Here is a 26124-nt window from a genome sequence, read left to right on the forward strand (position 1 = left end):
AGAAGCTCAAATAAATGGAATCATACATTATGTAGCCTTTTGACGCTGGCTGCTTTCACTCAGCATAATACATTTGAGATTCACCCACACTGTTGTGTGTATCTGTAGTTGGTTCCTTTTTATTGCTGAGTAATATTCCATTGTATGGATATTTCCCAATGTGTTTATTTACTCACCAGCTGAAGCATATTTATATATTCCAGTTTTGACAACTATAAAGCAAGCCACTATATATATTTCTGTACAGATTTTTCTGTGAATGTAAGTTTCCATTTCTCTTGGGTATGTCTGTGAGAACACTAGATCGCACAGTAAGCACATGTTTCTGCAAGAAACTATCAAATTTTTCCAAAGTGGCACTACCATTTTGAATTCTCATCAGCAATGTATGAGAATTACACTTGCTCCACATACTGGTCAAGAGTTAATACACTTGTTTTTATAAACAATTCTAATAGGTACATAATGATATCTCATTATGATTTAAATTCGCTTTTCCTAATGACTAATGATGTTAGGCACCTTTCTATAGGCTTATTGAAATCTATATATCTTCTTTGGTGAAGTATCTGTTCAAATCTACAGCCATTTTTTTTATTAAGCTGTTTTCTTATAATTGAGTTCTGAGACTTCCAGATACCAGTCCATCATCAGACATGTATTTAGCCAATATTTTCTCCCAGTTTGGGGTTTGTCTTTCATTCTCTTAACAATGTCTTTCAAATAGAAATTTTTAATTTTGATGAAGTCCAATTTATCAGTTGTTTCCTTTAAAGACCGTGCCCTGGTGTCTACAGAAATCTTTGCACAAAGCACAATCACAAAGATTTTCTCCTATATTTCCTAAGTTTTAATTTTGATATTTAGGTCTATGATTCATTTTGAGTTAATTTTTGTATAAGATGTGAGGAATGGGTCAAGTTTCATACTTTGCATATGGCTGTCCGGAACCACTGCTGAAATTATTTCTTTTCCACTGAGTTGCCTTGGCACCTTAGTCAAAACCCAACTAACCGTATACGTGTGGTCTATTCCTGAACTTGACCCTGTTCCAGTGATCTATAATGTCTACCCTGTTTTCAATACCACAATGTCTTGATTACTTTAACTTTATAGTAAGTCTTGAAATTAGGTAGTGGAAATTCTCCAATTTTGTTCTTTTTCAAAATGGTCTTGACTATTCTAGTTCCTTTGCCTTTCCATATGAGTTTTAGAATAAGCTTGTCAGTTTCTATCAAATATCCTGCTGTGACTCTGATTGGAAATGAATTATATCTATAGATCAATTTGGGCAGAATCCACACCTCAACTGAGTCCTCTCATCCATGAACAAGGTATATCTCTCCATTTTTAAAATCAATTCACTTTAATTGCACAGACTTCCTTAACATGGTTTCAGATACCACAACGAAACTTTCAAGAAATCTATCAACTGTCAAGTTTTGATATGTATCAAAGAATAATATTCCTAAATATGAAAAAGCTTTTAAAATAAACTTCCCTCTGTGTAAGAGTGGATTATCTTCATTTACTTCAGGCAAAATAATATCTTAAAACAAACTGAAACCAACAACAGATCTGCAAATCCAACTGTCTTTCATTAAGCCAGACATTAAAAAGATATGCAAAACTGTAAAACAATGCTACTCTTCTCACTATGTATTCTTTTTTTCATTATGGAGTATATATTTTTCATTAACAATATGTATGAAATATACAATGGATTTTACTTGATTTTTAAAATAAATTAAATATTTAAAATTCCTCTACTTTTAATTTCTAATGTAGTAAATATAATGGCTATAATCCACATTAAAAAAGTTCTTTGTGATCCTCAATGATTTGTAAGAGTATAAAGGAGCTCTATGGACAAAAATAAATTCCCTGGACAGACTATACAGCTATTAAATGTAAGAAAAAAAATCTACAAAAGTGCTTAAAAAATATAATATTTTTTGTAATCTTTTGGTGAAGAAGGCCTTCTAAATAAAACATTTGTGGGCTTCCGGTGCAGTGGTTGAGAGTCTGCCTGCCGATGCAGGGGACACAGGTTCGTGCCCCAATTGGGAAGATCCCACATGCCGCGGAGCGGCTAGGCCCGTGAGCCATGGCCTCTGAGCCTGCACGTCCGGAGCCTGTGCTCCGCAGCGGGAGAGGCCACAACAGTGAGAGGTCTGCGTACCACAAAATAAATAAATAAATAAATAAAATAAAACATTTGTTACTGTTATTAAAAAGAAGACTGAAAGATGTGATTAAAAATTTAAAACATCTGTAATAACAAAATATACCATAAACAAAGTCTGAAAGGGAGAAACTGAGACAAAATAATTGCAACAGAACTAGACAAAATAATAATATCCAGGTTCCTGGATATATAATATAGAAGTTCCTTATTTAAAAAAATCAATAAAATGACAAACAATGGAATACAAAATAGCAAAGGATAACAATCAGAAAGTAACATACAATCACAGAATGCAAGTAAAACAATGAGAATCTTTTTGTCCTTGGATTGGCAAAAATGAAAAACTAATTTACCTAGTGTTGGAAGGGAGAGAAATAAATCTTCAAACACTATTGATGTAAGTGTATAATTGGCATTTTTTTGGAAGATAGTTTAGCAATATGTAACAAAATTTAAACACATAAACCCTTTGAGTCAGCCATTCTGCTTCTGGGAATCAGTACTAAAATTTTAAAAACAGAACTAAAAAGAATGTTCATTGACTAATTGTTTGTTATAGTCAAAAAATTTTAAATTAAAGATCCGTCAATAGGTGAGTGATTAAAAAATAGTATGGTAGGGCTTCCCTGGTGGTGCAATGGTTGAGAGTCCGCCTGCTGATGCAGGGGACACGGGTTCGTGCCCCGGTCTTGGAAGATCCCACATGCCGCGGAGCAGCTAGGCCTGTGAGCCATGGCTGCTGAGCCTGCGCGTCCGGAGCCTGTGCTCCGCAACGGGAGAGGCCACGATGGTGAGAGGCCTGCGTACTGAAAAAAAAAAAAAAAAAAAAAAAAAAAGTATCGTAGACCTGTTCAACAGAACTCAATGCCATTATTTAAAAGAAGGAAGTAGACGTGTGTGTTACTGTAAGTTATTACATATCCTCATATGAAAATGAATGACCAGACTAATCTCAGTTTGCTTCAGTTTAAATAGCCAATTAACTACACATAAATTCTCCCCAGAGTTAAGGAAAATGAGGAGATAACAGAGCACAGTGGTCAAAAGTTAGGACTCAGAATAAAAAAGAATGAAATCTTGCCATTTGCAACAACATGGATGGACCCTAAGGCCATTATGCTAACTGAAATAAGTCAGAAAGAGAAAGACAAATACTGTATGGGTCACTTATATGTGGAATTTAATGAGTCACTTATATGTGGAATTTTAAAACAACCCTCCCCCCCCCCCCAAAAAAAACAAGCTTACAGAAACAGGGAACAGATTGGTGGTTGCCCAAGGCAAAGGTGGGTGAAATGGTAAAGAAGATCAAAATGTACAAACTTCCAGTTATAAAATAAATAAGTCACGGGTATGTAATTGTACAGCATGGTGACTATAATTAGTAATAATGTACTGCATATTTGCAAGTTGCAAAGAAAGTAGGTCTTAGATATTCTCACCAAAAGACCAAAAAGTTCTATATATATGGAGATAAATGCTACCTAGACTCGTGGTGATCAATTTCACAATAAATACAAATATTAAATCATTGTGTTATAAACCTGAGACTAATATAATGTTTTATGTCAATTATACCTCAAAAAAAAATAATTAGGGCTCAGAAGTCAGACTACCTAGGTTCAAATCCTATCTTTGGGGCTTCCCTGTTGGCGCAGTGCTTAAGAACCCAATGCAGGGGACACGGGTTCCAGCCCTGGTCCAGGAAGATCCCACATGCCGCGGAGCAACTAAGTCCAGGCACCACAACTACTGAGCCTGCGCTCTAGAGTCCATGAGCCACAACTACTGAGCCCATGTGGCACAACTACTGAAGCCCGTGTGTCTAGAGCCCATGCTCCGTGACGAGAAGCCACCGCAATGAGAAGCCTGTGCACTGCAATGAAGAGTAGCCCTCACTCGAAGCAACTAGAGAAAGCCCGCGCGCAGCAACGAAGACCCAACGAAGCCAAAGATAAAATAAAATAAATTTATAAAAAAAAAAAAATCCTGTCTTTGCCACTTACTTGCTGTGTGACTCAGGCAAAGTACTCAACTCTTCTGTGCCTCGGCTACCTTATATGTAAAATGGTACCTACTCCTCTCACATGAATATTTTGAGAATTAACTTATTTATATACTAGTAGAGTACCTATCACAAAGTAAATAAATGTATGCTATTATTGCTATTTTCAAAAAAGTATACTTAACAGAGATGGCAGAGAACATTACAATTTAATAAATTTTAAACATGCAAAATTTTTCTTATGCCTAACCTCTAATATCACATAGGATGAACATTTACTGGTTTCTGTTGTATGTTGTTTACGACTGATGGGATACCAGCTTATATTCTACTCTAAAAAAATTTGAGATCTAGGAAAAATATATAAGTTACAAAAAATAAAAATTTTACCAAAATAAAGAGAAGATGGGCTTCCCTGGTGGCGCAGTGGTTGAGAGTCCGCCTGCCGATTCAGGGGACGCGGGTTTGTGCCCCGGTCCGGGAAGATCCCACATGCCGCGGAGCGGCTGGGCCCGTGAGCCACGGCCGCTGAGCCTGCGCGTCCGGAGCCTGTGCTCCGCAACGGGAGAGGCCACAACACTCAGAGGCCCGCGTACCACAAAAAAAAATAAATAAATAAATAAATAAATAAATAAATAAAGAGAAGATGTATAATTATATTTAAGTGACTCAAAGATAACAAATGCTAGAGAGAAGCACTAGTTCTAGTTGTCAATAAACAGTAGTGCAACAAGTAACATCACCTAAAGTAGTGCAAAAGTAACTAAAACCAAAAAAGAAAATTAAAATTCAGTTGTCCTTTCATATTGCCTTACCTAAGAGGTCCAAAACACTTGATCAAGGATTCCCGAGTATCTACTTCTGCAACATTTGAGAGGGCGAAATCATAGAGCTCAGGGAAATGTGCAAAAGCAGCTCTCTAGAAAAGAACAGAATTAATTAATTAATTAATGCCTACATATTAATATAATAAATTACAACTTATATACTGCATAATGGAAAAAAAATTTTTTTAATTAATGCAGTTCTCCTTATATGCTTCTCATATGTGACCTCTGCCTTATTCAAAAGCATTAGATTCAATGGGAAAAAACCAAAATTGTTCTAGCCGGAGAGTATAAAGAATCAATGTTCAGTTTCTGATTTCTAAAACTGTATTTTGAATATAAAGGAAAATAGCCAGGAAGGCCAGCTTCACTGACAGGAGAAGAGAAAGAACAAAACAAAACACTTTGTGATCAAGAATTGGCCTAACAAAACTATAAGAAAGTCTCAAGGGCAACTCCCAATGAAGATGTATCTCAAGGGAGAGGCCTACAGCATAGTGTGCTTGTGCCCTGCTTTACTTTGGAACTCTGGAAAGAGAGAACCTCGCAGGGTAAAACCTCCAACCAACGTGGGGTAAGCCGCAAGGAAACAGAAAGAGCAGCATCATGCTGATTTGATTAAGTGTGTGTGAAATAACATTCTTAGTCCTCCATAATGCTCATGTGGCACTGGGAAGATCCACAAGTTTTCATGTGCTCTGTACTGGATGACACAGAAGGTTGCCAAGGTTATCGATGAGCCTGCCATGAAACAACTACAGGCAATGGCAAAATGACCCTGAAACCAAGCCTGAAAGTGAGCTGCCTGAGCTAGGAAATGAAGGCGAGTCAGCTCCCAGGAGGACTCCAGCACCATCAAGAACAAGGGCTGGGGGGCTTCCCTGGTGGCGCAGTGGTTGAGAGTCCGCCTGCCAATGCAGGGGACACGGGTTCGTGCCCCGGTCCGGTAGGATCCCACATGCCGCAGAGCAGCTGGGCCCGTGAGCCATGGCCGCTGAGCCTGCGCGTCCGGAGCCTGTGCTCCACGACAGGAGAGGCTACAACAGTGAGAGGCCCGCGTACCACAAAAAAAAAAAAAAAAAGAACAAGGGCTGGGGCCTTGTCAGTAGGCTGACAACCAAGTTCCAAGGGAGCAGTCATTGTGCCTTGCTGGTGGCCAAGAGAACAGCCACACACCACACCCGCTGTGGTCACTTCAAGGGCAGAGGCAGAAGGACAAAAACACTAATGTTCTGAGAAAAGCAGGAAAACATGTCTGAGCTGATTATGAAAGACAATTTGAACTTAAGTTTGGCTGAGTCTTTACCCAAAAAAAGACTCTTTAAAATGTACAGAACTGAATTACTTTAAATTGAGAAATAAAAGCTGCCACCAGACAAAACTGAGTTCAAGAGCAAAATGTGCTCAGTAATAGTAACAAAGGTACTTTTGGGGCACATCTGAGCTGCACTGGTAAATTTCAGTCCCATTACATGTGTTTATCTTTAAAATGTACAAAGCACTTACACATACTTTGTCAAGTTGAAATACCCTTTCATAAAATAAAACTGATACTTAAACACACTAAACTGGCCCAGTAACTAATATTTTTTGAGTGTCAAATATCAATATACTGAGTCTCAAGATTGAGAACTATAAAAGAAAGCATTCTTTTTCATGAATTCATCAGAATTAGCAATATTTTAAAAATTCAAGATGAACACACTATTAAATTAGTACCTTTCCTATTTGTACTATATAAAACCTAAATTATTTATGACTCAACTTCATGGAGCAGACGCAAAGGCTATAATGCATTTCAATTACCTGTAGAGAAGTAATTCTATCATAGTGAATCGTAGTCATCTCATTCTCTGTCAGAGCATTTCCAGTCTGATCATTAATCTCAAAACCAGTATAGAACTTAAGCATGTCCAAAAGCTGAAAGGATACATTTAAATTAATAAACTGTGTAAACATGAGAACAAGAAAGCAAAAATACGACAGTATTAAAAATAATAAAATCCACATACCTTCTTAGAGGTACTGAAAAGCTTTGGAATGTAAACATTGCAACAAACATTTCAGCACATATGCAAACGTGTTTTATTTATGTGAGCATAAAGTATATGCCTTGTGAACAAACTGTTAAGTCTATTTCATACACATGGTCTACTTCTACAGGAAACAACTTCAACTGCAATCCCAATACTAAAGAGACATTAAGGAACTAATCAAAGAAAGTCAATCATTTTAATGGAAAAAAAAATCTATCTATATAGAACTATACCATTAGAGGGAACTCCTGAGGTCTTATGCCACTTAAAATTTTCTGATGAGGGTTTTGCAATTCACAATTAGAGATACTCTTCTCTATGCTTCTATTAGAAAAAACAGCAAGGTGGGAAAAGCTAAGCTAGTCATTCCTCTCTTCGGTCTCCATGACCATCAAGCTTTCTTTGGCTTAGTTCCTGGTGCATTAAGAAGGCCTGCTTTCCCCCTGTGCTGGCAGTATCAACAGAATCAACAGAATTTGGGGCTCCATTCGCCCCCAATTTTTATTATTCTTAATTCTAATCTATGGCAGATCACATATTAGGATTTTTTAAATTAATTTTTATTGGTGTATAGTTGATTTACAATGTTCTGCTAGTTTCTGCTGTACAGCAAAGTGAATCAGTTATACGTATACGTATATATACTGTTTTTTAGATTCTTTTCCCATACAGGCCATTACAGAGTATTAAGTAGAGTTCCCTGTGCTATATAGTAGGTTCTTATTAGTTATCTATTTTATATATAGTAGTGTCTATGTGTCAATCCCAATCTCCCAATTTATCCCCCCCAGATATTAGGATTTTAATGTATTTTAATATATGCAACAAATCACTGGGTAAAATTAATAAGAGAATAGGAAAAAAAGGAATGCTCACAGATACAAGATAAAAGAATTCTTAGGACAGTGTGCAAATACACACACGAAAATTTTATCTCCAGCTGTGATCTGAAAGGTGAGTGTTAGAAGTCTGTTAGAAGACTTTTCCTCTGGATGACATTACAGGAAATGGGAAACCTTAATAGTGTGTCTTCCTACCCAAGGCAGTAAACAAAGTTCATTTGCCTTCCAACTCAAGGCAGTGGTCTAAGTGTATATGTACTTCCACACTATCAACTGCCTCTGTCACCCTCGTCTTATGCAAAGAGAGCCATGATATTAGGGCACAGTTCACTCGAAAGTAATGCTTATCATCTATTAATAGGCCACAGTGGTTACTGACATAGAATCAAAATATATATGAGTATGTGGGACTACATCACACATAATTTAGTCCAATAATAAAATCACATATGATTAACAAAACGTTTATCTGAATTACCTAATCGCCTCAAATTTAAAATGCTTAATTGTTTTACTGTTTACATTAATAAAATCAATATTCAGAAGAGAAAAAAAGGTTATAATATAAAATTAGTATAGGCCACCTATACAAGAAGGCATCCGTTTTGTATATTAAGACTTGGTTTAACTTTTTTTTTGGCGGTACGCGGGCCTCTCACTGTTGTGGCCTCTCCTGTTGCAGAGCACAGGCTCCGGATGCGCAGGCTCAGCGGCCATGGCTTACGGGCCCAGCCGCTCCGCGGCTATGGGATCTTCCCGGACTGGGGCACGAACCCGTGTCCCCTGCATCAGCAGGCGGACTCTCAATCACTGTGCCACCAGGAAAGCCCTGGTTTTACTTTAAAATGACTAATGAGGAATTTACATCATTCAATTCAGTATTTAGCAAAATATATATTGCTACCAGTACTCCCAGGTGCATGGCAAAGAAAGAAAAGATTGATTTAGAAATGAAAACAATAAATATGTTCAGATCCACCAGTGCTCACCTGGGAAAAAAGATGGCCATCCTCTTCTCTACGAACAAGATTGGAAAGGTAACAGTGAACCAAAAGGTGGGAGTCATCCAGGATGGTATTAAACCAGCGTCTTGTGGGGAGGAGGGCCTAGAGAAAATAATCACCACAGCAATAAGTCTGCATGCTCTCCCAGCGACAGGTGAAGTCTACTGATACATAGTGCAGAAGTGCTAATCACATACAAAGTACCCTCAGCCCCCCAAAAGACACTCTGCACAAAGCAAAGGGTCTGGTCCATGCTGTAAATAAATTCAGTGGTAATGTTTCTAAATAAAATCCAGCACTGGAAGAAATCTCAGATACCCTGGCCACTAGTTTGCAAACAAAATCCTATATGAAATCCCAATATGTATTGTGTGCAGGTTTAAAAATGGGGAAAAGGGAGTGGAAAACCCTAAATGGAGATCCCTTTCTCAGTTTCCTCTTCCCATATCATTCTTTGACAGTCAGAAAGACAATACTGAGAAACTATGACAATCACAGTTTGGAAACCACTAATCTAGTCAAATACCCTCATGTTAAAGGGGAGGTTACTGAGATCCTCAGAGATTACAGTTACTGGCAGAGCTGGAATCTCAATGAAGATCTCACGAATGACTTCGAGTCCAATACTCTAATCCTCATGTCTAGAAACCACCCTAGCTCTCCTGATAAGGAATGAACAGAAAGGATTTTCTTTCAATTTTCTGCATTAAAGAGGGAGAGGAAAGGAATGGAAATGAATTCAATCTGAACTATACCAACTCTGCATCTGAACTCTGTATCAAAATCTTGCACCCAGTAGCATGAAATCTTTTTTAAAAATCTTAATTTTAAAAATTGACTATAGCAAGCAGCTATATCTTTCTTCATCAATAATATTAGGCACATTTAGAAAAGTGAGATGATTAAAGCGATGGCCATAAATCTACAACTTCAGCCCTTTTTAAAACTCTACGTAGGGGTATTAAATATGACACAAAATAAATTGCCATTGCTGGACTCGTGTTTAATAACTACACTAAATAATGTTTTTTATACAAATGCAGCCATTTGACAGTCATCTGAAAACTTCAAGGGTCAATCACTTTTGACTTTCTTCTCTATAAGACATTTTGAAATAGGTACAAACAAACTAAGGCCAGTTTGAGGTGATAAAGAAGTATTTCATATATAGTCACAGGCTTAATCTTAGCCTCCTTAATGATTATGCAACAGAAGTCACTGCACACTTCTTACCTCTAGATCAATCATAAGTTCAATAAATCTTTCACAATAATGAACTTTGTCCATAGTGACAGGTTCTAGACATAACAGAGAAAACATGTTAAAAACTTTCTTACTTAGGGCGTTTTATGGTACTGTATCTTAAAATTGGCAGTTATTTAGTTATTTAAACAAGGTTATTTGTCTCATTCATCAGGATTGGACTAACTATGGTTCAGAGCACAGACCTCACATATATTTCAAAAAGGGCAGGCCTTACCCTTACAGTAAGCTCTATAAATATGAGAAAATGAAAAATGCTGCTTAGATGAGAGAAACATTTTAAAAATCAGACGTGCAAAAATATTTTTAAAGTGTTAATTTTTAAAAATGTGTACCAAGTGATTAGATGTTGAAAAAAATTGAATAGAAAAACTAGAAAGGCAGTTTTATCTCAGTTATTGACCTACTTTCCTTATTTTCTTCACATACTAAACATCTAGAATTTCTTTCATATGCATAAACACATACACGTATGTGTACCTGTATACACACAAAGATATATATATATATCTCTTTAAAATGCACAGAAAATGGGTGGGGAAGATACAAAGGGACAATTCTTGTGACTTTTTTTCACTGTACATGTATTAACTGACATTAAAATGTCAATGACACGTAGAGCAATAAAATATTTTTTAAATCACTATCTTGTGTTATTCATGAGCATTAATGTACTATTTTTAAAAACATTTTTGTTTTTAAAAGAATTACAAACCTTGTGACATGACATGCTTTCGGATTACAAATGTCTTTTTTTTCTAATGTCAGAAAATGTTCTGCTATTTTACCAGCTGAAACCAACCTGACAAGACTGTTTCAATTGAAGAGGAGATAATTTCAGGGTCCCTAGGCTAAGGACTCCCAGCAGCAAATAAACCAGTGCTAGACCTGTAGAAGGCATCCTACAAATGCTTAAATAAATCCACTCTTTTACTTGTAGCATACAGGAAAATAGAAGGCTTTATGTGAAGAAAGAAATATGAATACTTTTGTAACTAACACATGCCCATAATCCAAACCCTAAAATAACATAACTATAGAATTTCACAGCTGGAAAAGACCTCAGAGAACATCTGTACTACCTCTTCATTTTCCAGGTAAGAAACTGAGGACCAGAGGAAAATAACTTGATAAAAGTATAGAACAAAGTAATGGCTGGTTAGAACTGGAATCCAGGTTTTCTGAGACATAGTCTAGGTCACACAGCCAATAAAACTAAAGAATTTAAAGGAGCGACTTTTAAATTAAATCCATTCAAATCGGTCCTCTGTTGTATCTTTTCTTCCTTATTACTGTCAAAGGAAAATAATTTTGTCCAAAATTTTAAAAGTGAACAAGAGCTGTATTTGTAGTTTTATTTATTGCTTGAGAAAATTACTGGCAATGGCCTATTTAAAATTAGAACGTGATGCTTGGTACTCAATTTCTGAGTTCTGGTGGATAAAACAGCATATTTTTACACTAATTGGCCCTACTAGGCATAATTCTTCAGAGCTGAAGCCCTGTTATTTCAGTTTCAGACATCAATATATCCTTATTGTTTGCTTTTTATATGTATTGTGTATTTTTCCTTTCTTCTGATAGCCGTCCTGACATCTCAGACCACCCTATACAGATTTCCTTTATAACAACTGATATGGACAGGTTGTCTGTAATGACCCTGTAAAATGAAACTACACACAATCTTTTTTACTCTTTTATAAATTAGTTTTCTATTTCCTAACTATATATTCTATCTGTTTTTATGCCCTCTCTGAACTGGCACACTATTTTCATCACCTTGTTGGTTCCTTTGCCAGAAAGTTAACAAATTTTGATTAAAGCTCAAGATCAATCTAAGAAATTTTCTTTTCTGACAATATATTATGACAATGGCAACAGTTAGTAGTTTATAGGATGTTAAAATTACTGCAGGTCCTATATTGTTGTATTTACTTGACTTTCAAACCTTTCTACGTGACATCAATTTTTTTTTTTTTTTGGCCACGCTGCGTGGCTTGTGGGATCTTAGCTCCCCGACCAGGGATTAAACCCAGGCCCACGGCAGTGAAAGCACTGAGTCCTACACACTGGACCATGAAGGAATTCCCAAGATGACATCAATTTTTATGACCCTAATTGTTACAGACATTACTGGTTCTCATTATTACTATTTGTGCCAAGGAAACCAAATCTAAGTCTTCTTTCCAGGTTTAAGGTTCTTAACTGAAAGATTTAAATACACAAATATTAAGTGACATAGATTACAAGCATATGACAATTTTTTCTTTATACTGATGCTGGTAGTAATACTGATATTATGCCCCAAATCAGGTACCATAAATTAGCATTTATAGCATTAGTATCTACTCGTCACTGAATTACAGGTGTGATTTTCCATTGTAAACTATTACTTGGGGGAGGGCAGCAACATTTATAAGTAAATAATTGTTGTATTTCAGTTTAAACAAAGCTACAATCTGATTCATATATATGCTATAATCTCTGGTGCATATAAATATGGTACACCTATAGCATTGTTCTTAGATTATATTCCAGTTAGAAAATAAAATATTAACAACCTATGACATACCATACATAAATGCTTATAAAGAACTTGCGAACCCAGAATAATGTAATTAGCTCTTCCTGGTACATAGGTCTCTCACTCACACTCTCACACACACACACACACACACACACACACACACACCCCTATCTATATACAGTATAATCATGATATATTTTGAAATTTATACTCTACATAGCATATATTTATATATGTTTCACCAATAAATGGGGGCCACGATGGAGGAAAATCCTTCCCATCTCATCTTGTAGCTCATATCTCAAAATAATTCTCCTCTTCCCCTCCTAACAATATTTGATATTGCTTGAAAACACTACTCAGCAAATTGTAAATGCCATGTAGATAGGGTCTGTGAGTGTCTTGTTCACCATGTCCCAGAACCTTGTTCAGGACCTGTGGCTTATAAGCAAGCTCCAAAAATAAATAAATGAACATTTTAATAACCATGCCGGTGCCCTTAAATTACGTGAATTTCTAAGGCAGCCACGATACTCAGACTGGTAACTTATTTGAAAGGGGAAGGACATAACCCCTTGTCAATATAATTTAAAATCACTCTGAGAGCAGTTTTTAGACTAAAGATTAGTAAATACTATATGGGAATCTAAATGGTAACTTCACAAATGAGCTGAGAAGAGGAAGATAGTTACCAGAAAGTGGAACTGATTTCAGCACAGAGATAAACTTCTGGATGAGCTGTGAAAGAAATCTTCTTTCTTGATAGGCTCTAAAATCAGAGAGAACAAACAGTGACCAAATTATTTTTGAGAAATAATTATTTCAAAAGTAAAATTTAAATGGTGAACAGCCTTTCTTACACTGTTCAAAATGTTCCATTTCTCTCTGAAATGAGGACCATAATTTAAACACACAGCTTCTTCTTTGAATGTAAGTACAGCACTACATGAAGAAAAGAAGAGCCTCATTACTGGCCTAATAAACCAGCCAAGAAAGCATCTCTATCTTCTTACTGTAAAAGTTTTCACTTGTGATTTAAAGGTCAGAACTAGAAAGTTTTCAAAATTTCATTTACAGTCTGCTCTTGAAACATAAAAAATCTAACATTTCAGTATGTAGTTAAAATGAGATAAGCAATTACATACTTTAATATGTTTAAACTATTAAACAGAGTATTACGATGTATAAAAATTAAATGTTAGTTTAAAAAACAACTTTTTACTCAACTAATTTAAGATGCACTATGTACCAACTAATCAAAAAACAATCATAAGGTACTGGATGGCTACAACTGATTATGCCAGTCCTGGTGGAAATAAAAAGGAGGAGAATGACTAAAATATACTTGAAATGACAAGTCATAAAATATAATTAATAGCACAAGCCAGCATTAATAAAACTGACTGACATTAACTGAGCACTTACCGTGCCAGGATGTGAGCTGTGTTAAGTACATCATACAAAATAGTCTCATACTGACAACAGTCCTACGAAACAGGTACTATGGTCTTGCTTTCACACTGAGGCTCAAGGAGGTATAGTAACTTGACCAAATTTACACGGCAGGTGAGTGTGAACCCTAGTTAAGTCTGATTGTAGAACCTATACTCTAAACAACTATACATAGTCTAATCATTATGAAAAGACCTGATGTTTCAATAAGAAACACAGTCTGTTTTAGGAGTTCAGAAGAAGAAAGCACTGTGGCCTAAAGCAGTTGGTGTGGAAGAGCATTTAGAAGGTTACCCTTCAATTAAGTGGAGTAGAGTGGAAAGGGTAGTTAGGGAAGGAATGTTTACAAAACAATGAATAGTCTATCGATTTGGAATTAAATCATATTGAGGTAACGGGAAGAGAGAGTTTAAATTTTTTAGAAGTAGTCAAAAAAATAATGCAAAGATATCATGTAATTAGCCCAATCAAGAGGCTATTGGTTAGAAAGATACCATGGAAGAGATGAGACTGGAGTTCGAAGTTAAAGAAAGGATATTCCTATTCTGACCCTAATACCCTGTCCTTATAGCTCTCACCTCCTTACTCCCAAACTTGTTTCTCTGATATCCAGCTTTTTTCAGTTCTTCTCATTTTCAGTAATCACCAGCAAAACTCCAAGCTTCACTTCTTTTTGTCCTCAACCCTCTTTTCATAGTTTACATACTCACTACATAATCTCACTCATACTCATGACTTCAGTTACTATCTACAGGTGTATACAGACTACTCTCCTAAGTGGAGGAAAAAATAAGAGTCAGAAGAAGTTATCATAGGCCCAAGGGAAGCGAGTCCTAAGCATATAAGCAAAGGGAAAAAATAGTGAGTGGAAAAGAGCACTTAAAGATGAAGAAAGAAAAAGGATCACTGCTGGAAGAGTCAGAGAGTAAATAAGGCAAGAACACAGTTAGACCAGCTAGCCTCAAAGAGAGAGCGGAACAAATCTCTTAGAGTATACAGATTCTTCCCCTGTGTCCTACTAACAGCACTTTGTTTGATGAAATAAATAATTGCTACTAGACTTTTATCCAATTGGTAATACTTACTATTGAAATACCCTGCAACCCTCATCTGCTTCCTTAATTGTTATACTTGATTTATTTTTCTCCTTAGCATGGACCACCATATAATATACCATATAATTCATCTGTTATTTGCTGCCTTCCCCAACTAGAATGTAAGCTCCACAAGAGCAGGAATTACTTTCCATTTTCTTCTCTGCCACAACCCCTATACCTATAATAGTACTCAGCAAAATAATAAACACTCAATATTTATGGAATGAATGACTGTATAAAATGGAGTGTATTAGTCATTGTTAAGAGTGCAGGAGTAAGAAAAAGAAAGATAAGTTGGAATGATAGCCTGCAGACTGTGGAGAAAATTGAGAACCATCCACGACAGGGACTATGATGGACAACAGGCAAGGGGAAGACCCAGTGATACACTTATGACTGGAGCAGAGATAAGGGAAAGGAGAAAAACATGGTGAAGTTTTGGCTTCTCCCTTGGACCTTTGAGAAAAATATTCCTATGACAGTCTAAGTGCTTCTTACTCATTTATTTGGTTCAGCAGTATGTAAAGGAAACAACAAATCAAGTCAGCAATATCTAAGACTCACAACCCAGCATAAGAAACCAACATGGAACAAAGCTTTGGCAACATACTGTTCTCTTGCTTCTGGATCCATCTTTTCATCATTCTTTTTAATCAAGTTCCAGAATTTTCTTAGTTTAGGTGTCTTTTTTAATTCTAATTCCAATCGTGCCTGAAAGAGTGATGTGACATTAAATTATCAGTAACCCCAAAGCTTACAAGGATAAAGATTAGATCAACTATTAGGTAGTTTTCTAATGTATGGATATAATATAGAGCAATGGGATAAAACCAGAAAGCAACATGACAAAACCTGAAAACTAAGAAACGAATACCTATATTTTAAAGAACTGTTCAATTCTGACACTTGTTAATAGAAAAAAATAAGACAGAAGAAACTGCCTTTTCTAGTCAAGATTTTAAGCTCAATAATACATTTTTTTCTGATTTCTAAAATTAAGGGCTTTAATTTGAAAAATGAGCATTAACATTTAGGAGCATTAAAGTTCAAAAAAAGGGTCTGAAACAATGAACATAAAAGAGCTATCACAATAAGGAAATGCCCACACCGCCACATTCTTTCTTACCGCACTTATCTATTTTTAACTTAGTATTAATTATTTATACGTGCCTGTTTTCACCTTCATCAACTGTACCTATGAATGAGCCTGCCTATCTGGGCATCTACAAAACCACCCAAGAGCAGGAAATGGAATTCTGAATACAGTATTAGACTGAAATTTGATAGTTTTAACTTTATTCCCTAAGATCTGATAATACTGGCACATATTATCCAACAAGAATTTGATGAGAAAAATGAAGTTGCTAATACTAAACATAATTCTGATCTTCTCCTATAGCTGTATGTACATTCCAATCAAGAAAAATAAAAAATTCAAGTCTGTATTTAGTCTCATCCAAAGACATATATACGAGTAATAATATTTTACTAAATTAACTCCTCTCTGAGCACAATAGATATTACCTTATTTCACCTTACAATAATGAAATCAGGTGAAACGTATGCTAGCTTACATATAAAAACTTTAAAACGGAAAAAACTACATCTATGATAAGTTAATGCATAGTAAATTAGACAAATTTTGTAAGCAGGAAAGGGGACTTTTAGCTACCATTTTATATCCATATTAAAGCTACACAGTCTAAAACCACATGTTCCACTTATAAATATATGTAAGTTTCTGAAATTAGATACTTACAGGCTGTAAGCCCATCCACATTGGAAGGGAGATAAGCTGCTGCACTTGACTCCGTATCAAGTCTACTTCCTGTTTAAAGCATGAAGAAACCAAGTATATAAACACACCAGCACTTTAACCTAAGTCTTTACATAAGGCGCGTACTGCCTTTTTAAGTCCTGGGGGAAAACATGCCATCAGTATTTTCAAATGAATGATATTTTATTATTAAGAAGTTTAATACTTTTTAAAAAAGATACAGTCAAGCCTCATTATTTGTAGACTCCATATTTGTGAACTCATCCACCTGCAAAAATGTATTTGTAATCCCCAATTCAATATTCCCAAAGCTTTTGTTGTCATTCATTGTCAGCACAGAGCAGAGAAAAACGTGAGCTGCCCGACACACACATTTCCAGCTGAGGCTGGACAAGGTGATGCTCTGCCTTCTTGCTTCAGCTCTCACATTATACACTAGCATCTTTTTTTGGTCTATTTAGTGCTACTTTTTTCACATTATTGTGTTTTTTGTTGGTGATTTTGCTATTTAAAATGGCCCCAAGCACAGGACTGAAGTGTCGTCCAGCGTTCCTGGGCGTTAGAAGGCTGTGATGTGCCTTACAGAGGAAATATGTGTGTTAGATAAGGTTTGTTTTAAGTTACAGCACTGTTGACCACGAGTTCAATGTTAATGAATCAACAACATATATTACATAAGGTGACTTTAAACAGAAACACATAAAACAGTTATACGCTGATCAGTTTGTTGTGACCAGAGGCTTGCATGAACCTAACCCTGTATTTTCCCCAAGAGCAATGGTTCAGTTATAGCTAATTCAGTGTTCGCAGCTACTTTATAGAGCGTAGCTACCTCAAATAATGAGAACTGATGGTAAGCTGAAAAAAATCAAGTATTTCAATAATAAGCTAGCTTTTAAGTTAATTAAACCTAGCACCAAACTACTAATACTAATTAAATCTTGGTTTTGTTCAGTTGCTGACAAGGAATCACATCTATTTATATTTGCTTTGTTTAATTTAATAAATGTTAAAGAGATAATAGTGACATATCATAAATCTTTTTCTTATGTCTTTACAAGATCCATGTGAGGTACTACATGGAAACAGATAATAATCATCCATCTACCAAGACTGTTTTCAGGGAAAGAAAAAACCCCATGCATTCTCCTGTATGGGTTTAAATGCACTATCAGTTCAGAAGCACCTATCTTTAAATAAATAGGTATATACCTTCAGATAACCACAGTAGAGAAGCACGAGTGAAATAGTAATTATGGTAAATATTAATTTTTTAGAAGATAATCCTATGAAGAATGAAAAGTGTCATACACAACCCAAAAGACTTTCAAAGATCACCCATAACCACCCCTACACAGTCAACTCAAAACATAACTCTCCTGCTGACCTGCCAGCTTCTGCATGAAGTATGACTGAGAAGTAATGAAACCATGTTTCTGTGTATAGCTTACACACACAGATCTCATTACTCAATGTTAATATTAGACCCTTTGCTGCTCTACGTCTGGAGAACTTCAGCTCTTATTATCATTTTACTTAGAGGCTAGATAGAGAAAAGGAGTGATCAAGTCTAAATCTATTAAGCAAACAGATCTTATAAAAAGATTTTACTGAGAAGGGGCTGAAATCAAGCTGTTAGCATTATCCTCATTCCCCACTACTATGAAGAGTTGGCTACAGAGGTAATCTCATCTACATTCAACTGAAAAGAACAAGAAAACTTGAACGTTTCCCCAAAAGATAAAGAAAAATTACCAAACTATTGAAGCAATGATCAAGAAAAAGCAATAAGACTGTCTGTTCATGGAGTGAAAATTCACCATCAGTTTCAGCTAATGCCGCTTTCAAGATACACTTGAAAAAGAATGGGAAGTCATCTGGCTTCTTCTTAAAAGTCTGAAAAGAGAAATAAAAATTCATTTTGAAATGGCTTGCTCACCTCTTCTCCTTTAAGCAAACACTGGTGGACTTTTTAGTAGTCCATTAACAATACCTAATAATTACAAAAAGATTATCTGCTTTCTTATTAACGGTAGCAAGTCAAATATAGGTTTCTGGCAGGACTATGTGAGAGTTGCAGAACCGTTCAGCTAATAAAATAATGGCTTCGGGCTTCCCTGGTGGCGCAGTGGTTGAGAGTCCGCCTGCCGATGCAGGGGACGCGGGTTCGTGCCCCGGTCCAGGAGGATCCCACATGCCGCGGAGCGGCTGCGCCCGTGAGCTGTGGCCGCTGAGCCTGCGCGTCCAGAGCCTGTTGCCCCATGACGGGAGAGGCCACAACAGTGAGAGGCCCGAGTACCACAAAAAAAAAAAATAATAATGGCTTCAATTCCTTTATTTTTTCTTCAAGGATTAGGCTGGTAGTTAGCTTAGGCTTTGTTTTCTTATTAAAGATCTAAAGTGTTTTAACTCTTCTAATTTAAACAAAAGAAACAACATCTTTAGCAAAAACTAAAGTCTTCCCACTCTAATCTCAAAGACAGCCTTTCCTTTATATTCTCTTTACTCTTAACATATAATGTTAAAAAAAAAAAGGTAAATAATGTAAATATATTCAAGCCTCTCTGTGATCTGCCTCCCCACCTAGTTCCTTTGTTACTTACCTCTCCCTTCTTTCATAGGCATGTGCTCCAAATGTGTGGCCTACACTAGCTGTTTCACTTACTTCCCTACAACGGGTTTCCACCCACAGCACTCCCTGAAGTTGTTACAGCTGTCAAGTGCAAAGGACTCTTACCAACACTCAACCCCTTTTCAATGTGCTGAAGGCTCCTCCTCCTTTGTCACTTTACAGACCAGTGTTCCTAGGGTTCTAGCCTCATTCTTCTTTTCCCCCTCCCATTACTTCAACTACCATATGCTAACGATTCTAAATACACATTTTCAGTCCAGGTTTCTCTAGACCCTTAGATTCCTTTGTCTACTAGACAATTTCACCTAGATATTGCAAAAGCAATTTAAACTCAGTAAGTCCAAAACTCAATTCAATAATTTTGTACCCTCCAAAGTATTCCTCAACCCTCTTCTACCTATCTTGGTAAATGGCACTCTCATCCTTTACATTCAGTTGCCCAAGCCTGGAAGGTTATTGGAAATAATACCTCTCCCAGCTAAAGCTACTTCAATTATCAAGTCTAATCAATTCTACTTTCCAAACCTGTGTGTAACCTCTTCTCTTTATCTGTATTGTCTTTTCTCTGTTTCAAGCTCTAATCACCAAAGTGGTTTTTATAACCTGCAAACTGATCAAGTCATTCTCTGGCTTCCCTCTCCCTTCCTTTGGTAGTTCGAAGCAACTTCAAGAAATCCCTAAGATCTCTCAATAAGACACAAGGCCCTTAGTTTACTCTGGGTTCTAATCTGCCATATGATGGTTGTCACTTAATGAATATTTCAGTGAAGTGTCCATGGTTTTATCTTAAAGAATGTTAACACCTTTTCATTTTGGAGACCATCCCCTCAAAAGAGATGACAAGTACCCATGCCTTTCCTTATTTAAAAAAGTATGACTGGAGGGGAAGAAACTCTTTTGATAAGCTGACCATTTCATGGTGGCCAAAGAAAGCCAAAATTTTGGACCTCTACTAGCTGATCAAGCCTCTACTACAGTAGCACAAAGAGAAAATGTCAGTCTATTAGAAATGTCAAAAAGGGAAAACAGATCCCAAATCAGAGACAAAGAGAAAATTGAAATTACAATATATCTGTCTCAACTTTGGAAACACTACTTTATTCACATAAAACTACAAATATATACCCCCTGCTGTGAAACAAGACACTGAAAAATATCTCATTTAAGCATTATCTGTTTGTGCTACTTAATATAAATTTGACTTTATCTGATGTAAAAGTCTTTATAACTCATGCCACTCTGTTTTAAGTTCAAAGCAGAAAAATAACTCCACATTCATAATTTTTCAATTCACAGTAAATTAGTTTAAAGAAAGTACTGAAACCGAAAGAAATCTAATATTATTTTTCATACACCCATTCTTTTTCTCAACATTTAATTTATTATTGGATAAAGTTCTGTTCTAAAAACATTATTTATTATTGGTAAAAAGTGTGCTACTTTGTAATGGCTTAAGTGAGCACAGTAAGAAAGCTATGAAGTAATTTAAATCTGTTACCTCCCATGCAGGGACATTTTCTCTGAACTTCTCGTTCACCATACAGCAGATTGACATTAAATAGGCTTTGCTGGACACTTCTGGAGAATAATTCATCCAGAGGTAATTTTCAAGATACTGGCTGTGGAAGAATGAAAAGGCATAGAATATTTCATTAGTTACCACCACTTCTTTGTAATATATCACTCCCCTGAAAAAGCCTAATTATTTACAACTTTTTCAAAATCAATATTTATAGTTTGAGAATCCTTCACAAATTTACCTATAATGTAGGTCAGTGCTACCTACTATAAACATATGTAGCAAATGTGGCTTTGGAGAATGAGTCTTATACTTTTAAAGCAGGAAGACCTCAAAGGTTATTGACATATATAATTATCACCATTAGAGCACTGGATATTCCCTTATCTAAGGCATTTCGTGGAGTAAAAAATAAAAATATCTGGCAAGTATCAGCTCTAAAATGGAATGATATGATGGGCAGCTTCACAGAGAAATGTATCTGAGAAATTAACATGAACTCACATCAGGACCAAATGATTTCTGGAAACTAAGAGACTTAACAAATCAAAAAGAGGATTTGTTACTTAATTTACAAGGTATTCAACATAAGTCAGTTTTCAAGGTAACTGGCATTTCCCCCTCAAGATGCCAAAATTCTTATTCTAAGACTTTGGTGAAAATATTCCTAAACAAAGTAAGTATTTCTGATTTCTAAAACAAAGCTTAGCCATTTCTTATTCAGAGTAATTATAAACATCAGTTACTGTACGGGGTTGTAAAATACTCTCAAGCACTAATGCACAAAAGGACTTTTTGTTCCCATTTTAAATCACTCCACACGTATTACTTTTCAATTGGTTACCAGTGCACGTGCACATACTTGTACCCACACGCAGAGTTATGCATTTTAGATTCTGCTATAGCATATAATTTTTCTACTTTCTCTTATTCTTCAAAGGTCTGCTCACATTGGTATTTCTATGGGTCTATCTTTAGCAATCATTCTTGCTTAATTTGCAAGAGCCTAGGAAACCGGTAAATAGTATTTTATCCTAAACAATGGCCAAAAGGCTCCAAGTTAGAGACTACTCTTTCATAAATAAAATGCATGAAACTTTGTATCATTCTTTTCTTATAAGCTTAAATTTTTTCCTGAATTATGCCCTTTAGAACTTCCATTACCAAGTCTGTTAATGTGAATCTGTCTGAAATCTCTTCATTTCATGGCAGTTTAGCTGGTGATAGAATTCTTTCTAGGTTGATAGTTCTACTTTTTTTCTATGTACTAGTCTCATACTACTATCTTCTCTATCATTACAATTGAGAAGTCTACAATCAATTTGTTCTTCTTCCTCTTTTAGTAATCTGTCTTTTTCTCTCTAGCAGATTTTAAGATCTTTACCCTGTCACTGTTCCTCTGTTCACAATTTGCTATATATACTTCCTGAATCTAAAAGACTCATATGTTTCAACTGTAGAAAATTCTTAGCCATCATCTCTTCTAAAATGACACTCCTTCATTCTCTCTAAATCTCTTCTGAAACTCCTAATGGATCTTCTCATTCTAGCATCTAGATCTCTTAATTGCCTTGTACACTTTCCATCTTTATTTCACTTTGCTATTATTTGTTAATTTCCTCAGCTCTAAATCCCCATTCATTAATTCCCTCTTTAGCTGTGTCTCATCTATTTAATTTGCCCATTGAGTTTTTAAATTTCAATGATTTTTATTTTCATTTTCCCCCAAACTGTCCATTTTTAGTGTCCTGTTTCTTGTTCACATATTCTATGTGTTCTATTATGCCCATAATAATTTTAAACATGATTGGACAGTGTGTATCAATTATATAATTACCTGGGATTTTCTGGGGGTATCTAATTCTATTCTTTATTGTTTCAACTAAATCTTGCTTTAATGTGCTTTGTAATTGGGAGTTTGAACTCATCTTTACCAGGCTTTTAGCTGTAGGATATTTTTGCAGTATAGTTGGAATACATGTCCTTTCAGAGTATCTTCATATTTGTTCCTGCCAGATGCCCCACAGATATCATTGTCTTGCCAGAGTTTTTAACAGTAATGTCTTGGGTATTATCTGACTACACAGCAAACTCCAAACCTATTCTTTACATTTTTCAGATGATGAATCTGAGAATATTAGAGTCAATGATTTGCCCAAGATGATGCAGTTATCTCCATGATATACACATGATACAGAACTGACTCCAAACTACATCTCTTTAATCCAAACGTAAGGATTGTTCAATAATTCCTTGATTCTATTTTGGCAATCACAGCAAATGTAATCTATATAATAACACGTCCCTCTTACGCATTTCATCAAAGATTCAGTTCACTCTCCTGTACCCAGGCACCTCCTCCATGCCATCTCAGTTTTCACTCTAGCAAGAGACCATCAATTATCTCTATTACAAACTTGAGACTCATTATGTCTGGAGGCTGGCACAGAGAAAATGGCATTCTAACCCAGAAATTATTATACATAAAAGTTCCTGGAAGGTAACAACCCCCTTTTTCAGTTATTAAAAATCTTTCACTGGGTTTCCCTGGTGGCGCAATGGTTGGGAGTCCGCCTGCCGATGCAGGGGACATGGGTTTGTGCCCCGATCCGGGAGGATCCCACGTGCTGCAGAGCGGCTGGGCCCGTGAGCCATGGCCGCTGAGTCTGCACGTCCGGAGCCTGTGCTCCGTAACGGGAGAGGCCACAACAGTGAGAGGCCCGCGTACCGCAAAAAAAAAAACAAAAAAAAACTTTCACTGTCACTGATGCCTTCAATATGCTCTGCTGCTTTTCTCCTTCAGTCCCTGCAATTCTCTTGGTATCTGATATTTGCCAGGACCATAGAATTCTGGCTTTATCCTAATCATGTATCAGCATCCTCTTGATTTTTATTTACTTTCCTTCTGAAAGATGGCATGATATGATAAAAAGGGCATATTAATCTAAGGGCCAGATGGACCCAATTTCTAGCCTCAGTACTCTCTATAAAATAAGGAAACTCTTACTGGGATTATCATGAGGATTAAATGAGATCAAGTATTCAGTGACAATACAGTTCTTAGGATATAGTAGGAGTCTATTTACAAGTTAATTCATAGCTATAAACTTCAATTTCTCTCCGTAAAAATAATAAGAACGCCTACATCAGGACATTTTTTGTGAGGATCATATCAGTGTATGTAGGGAGAAACAGTTGTTAATAGAGACTGACTTCTGATGCAGACTAGACCTCAAGAAGTGTGGAGAAGTGGAAAAACCATGAGCTTTGGCATCAGACATTGGCATCCCAGCTCTGCCAATTACTTAAATGCATTATCTTTAACAAATAACTGCTCTGACCTCAGTTTCCTCCTTCACTAAGTGGAGAGTAGAATACTGACTTTGCAGGGTTTCTGTAAGTGCTCTGTATGTAAAATGTTTAACAATGTGCCTAGCACAAGGTTCAATAAATGGCAGATACTACTATCATCAACAGCAACCTTGGCTTTTACTTCCAGTCCACTGGCCACACCTGGTTGTAATATAATCTAAATTGTAACCTAAAAATTATATATTCTCTTCATCTGAAATATTTATCAGTGGCTTAGGTCAGAACAATGCTGGCTTAGTAATAACAAGTTAGCCTGGAAGGAAAAAATGGCTACAGAATGCATTCCAATTTACTCCCATTATCACTAAGGAACCAAAGAAGAGTTCAGAAATTGCTCAGCACACACTATCTTAATTAGTGAAAAACAACTCAAAATACAAGTCACACTAATAATGGAACATCATCTTTGAAAACAAAGGCTATCATACACGTATTCCAAAATAAGCCAATCACAAAAATATACATCTTTTAAAATTTATAATTATTTTCTTATCCACTCACAGAAATGTACAGAAAACTTAGCTAAAAGTCACACTGTCATCTTTAACTTCATCAAAGTAAAGCCTTTAAACTCACCTAAATTCCAAGAGCATTATCTTTCTGATGGCAAACCTAAAAATATAAAAATAGTAAAAATATTTAAATAGAGAAAATAAACATTTCTGAGTTACTAATGCAGATGTATTTTGGAATCTTGTTTTAATTTTGACTCACATATCAGAAATTATATTTATTTATGCATTGAAAAAAGCAAATTTTCTTTTTATTTTTGTTTGTATTTTGTTTCAGATAGTTTATTTTATTTTTAAAAACTGTCTAAGAACAGTTACTTATATCCTACCCATATAAGAAACACAATCAGCACCATGACATACGAGGGTACAACACATACATTAATAAGCCAAGTAATTTTAATCAAAACACAAGTGCTCATCAATATTCATAATATTAGATCACAACTGCCAAAAGCTAGCCTGTCTCAATTTCTTAAACACTGACTAACATTCTTCCACTTAATAATCAAATGAAAACATTCTGCTGAAATCATGGCCTCCTATAAGCACAAGGGACACATGTATCTATATCACAAACATGGGAATCAGGCTTCTGTAGCCTTGACATTAAGTTTAAAATATTAGAAAATTGTGGAGGGAATATCAGATATCTCTTTATATACTTTAAAAATCAGAGTGTTTTGTTTTATATGGATAAATGATGCAGTAGTTACAAGGTATCCTTCCAAAGGTAGGTTCAAACGTCCACTAATTTAGTTTTATCATTTTGTATATTGACAATAAAGTAGCCAGACCAGAACCGTGCCACTGGATATTAGCCTCCAGCTTTGAAAATTAAATCAGTATGCATTATAAATTTATAATACCTCAAGAGACCATTATCCTGTCAAAATCCTATTCCACTGATTTCTGATCTCTTAAATAGTTTCACTGAGCAAGCAATGTCAGAGAACTTTAGTGAGAATGAAATGAAGGATTTAACTGTGCAATAGCACAAAGACAGAACACTGCCAAGGCACTGGCTTCTACAGCCAGCAAAGCCACTGAGAGGATACAAAAGCTTGTGTT

The 26124-nt window shown here is 35.9% G+C and overlaps 1 protein-coding gene across 4 annotated transcripts in view; it reads right to left on the reverse strand.

Moving 5' to 3' along the window:
* Nucleotides 1-26124, reverse strand: part of AQR (aquarius intron-binding spliceosomal factor) — a 111562-nt gene that overhangs the window by 74970 nt on the left and 10468 nt on the right. For all 4 annotated transcript variants that reach the window (XM_019935244.3, XM_019935243.3, XM_019935245.3 and 1 more), the window contains 10 exons: nucleotides 25118-25153; nucleotides 21149-21269; nucleotides 18774-18914; nucleotides 17001-17069; nucleotides 15852-15952; nucleotides 13385-13461; nucleotides 10136-10200; nucleotides 8888-9004; nucleotides 6827-6940; nucleotides 5009-5112 (listed from right to left, as the gene is read on the reverse strand). In XM_019935244.3, coding sequence (XP_019790803.2) covers nucleotides 5009-5112; nucleotides 6827-6940; nucleotides 8888-9004; nucleotides 10136-10200; nucleotides 13385-13461; nucleotides 15852-15952; nucleotides 17001-17069; nucleotides 18774-18914; nucleotides 21149-21269; nucleotides 25118-25134 — 926 coding nt within the window. In that variant the 5' untranslated portion in view covers nucleotides 25135-25153. The remainder of the gene's footprint in view (nucleotides 1-5008; nucleotides 5113-6826; nucleotides 6941-8887; nucleotides 9005-10135; nucleotides 10201-13384; nucleotides 13462-15851; nucleotides 15953-17000; nucleotides 17070-18773; nucleotides 18915-21148; nucleotides 21270-25117; nucleotides 25154-26124) is intronic.

Source organism: Tursiops truncatus, chromosome 2, assembly GCF_011762595.2.
Source record: "Tursiops truncatus isolate mTurTru1 chromosome 2, mTurTru1.mat.Y, whole genome shotgun sequence".
NCBI lineage: Eukaryota > Metazoa > Chordata > Mammalia > Artiodactyla > Delphinidae > Tursiops > Tursiops truncatus.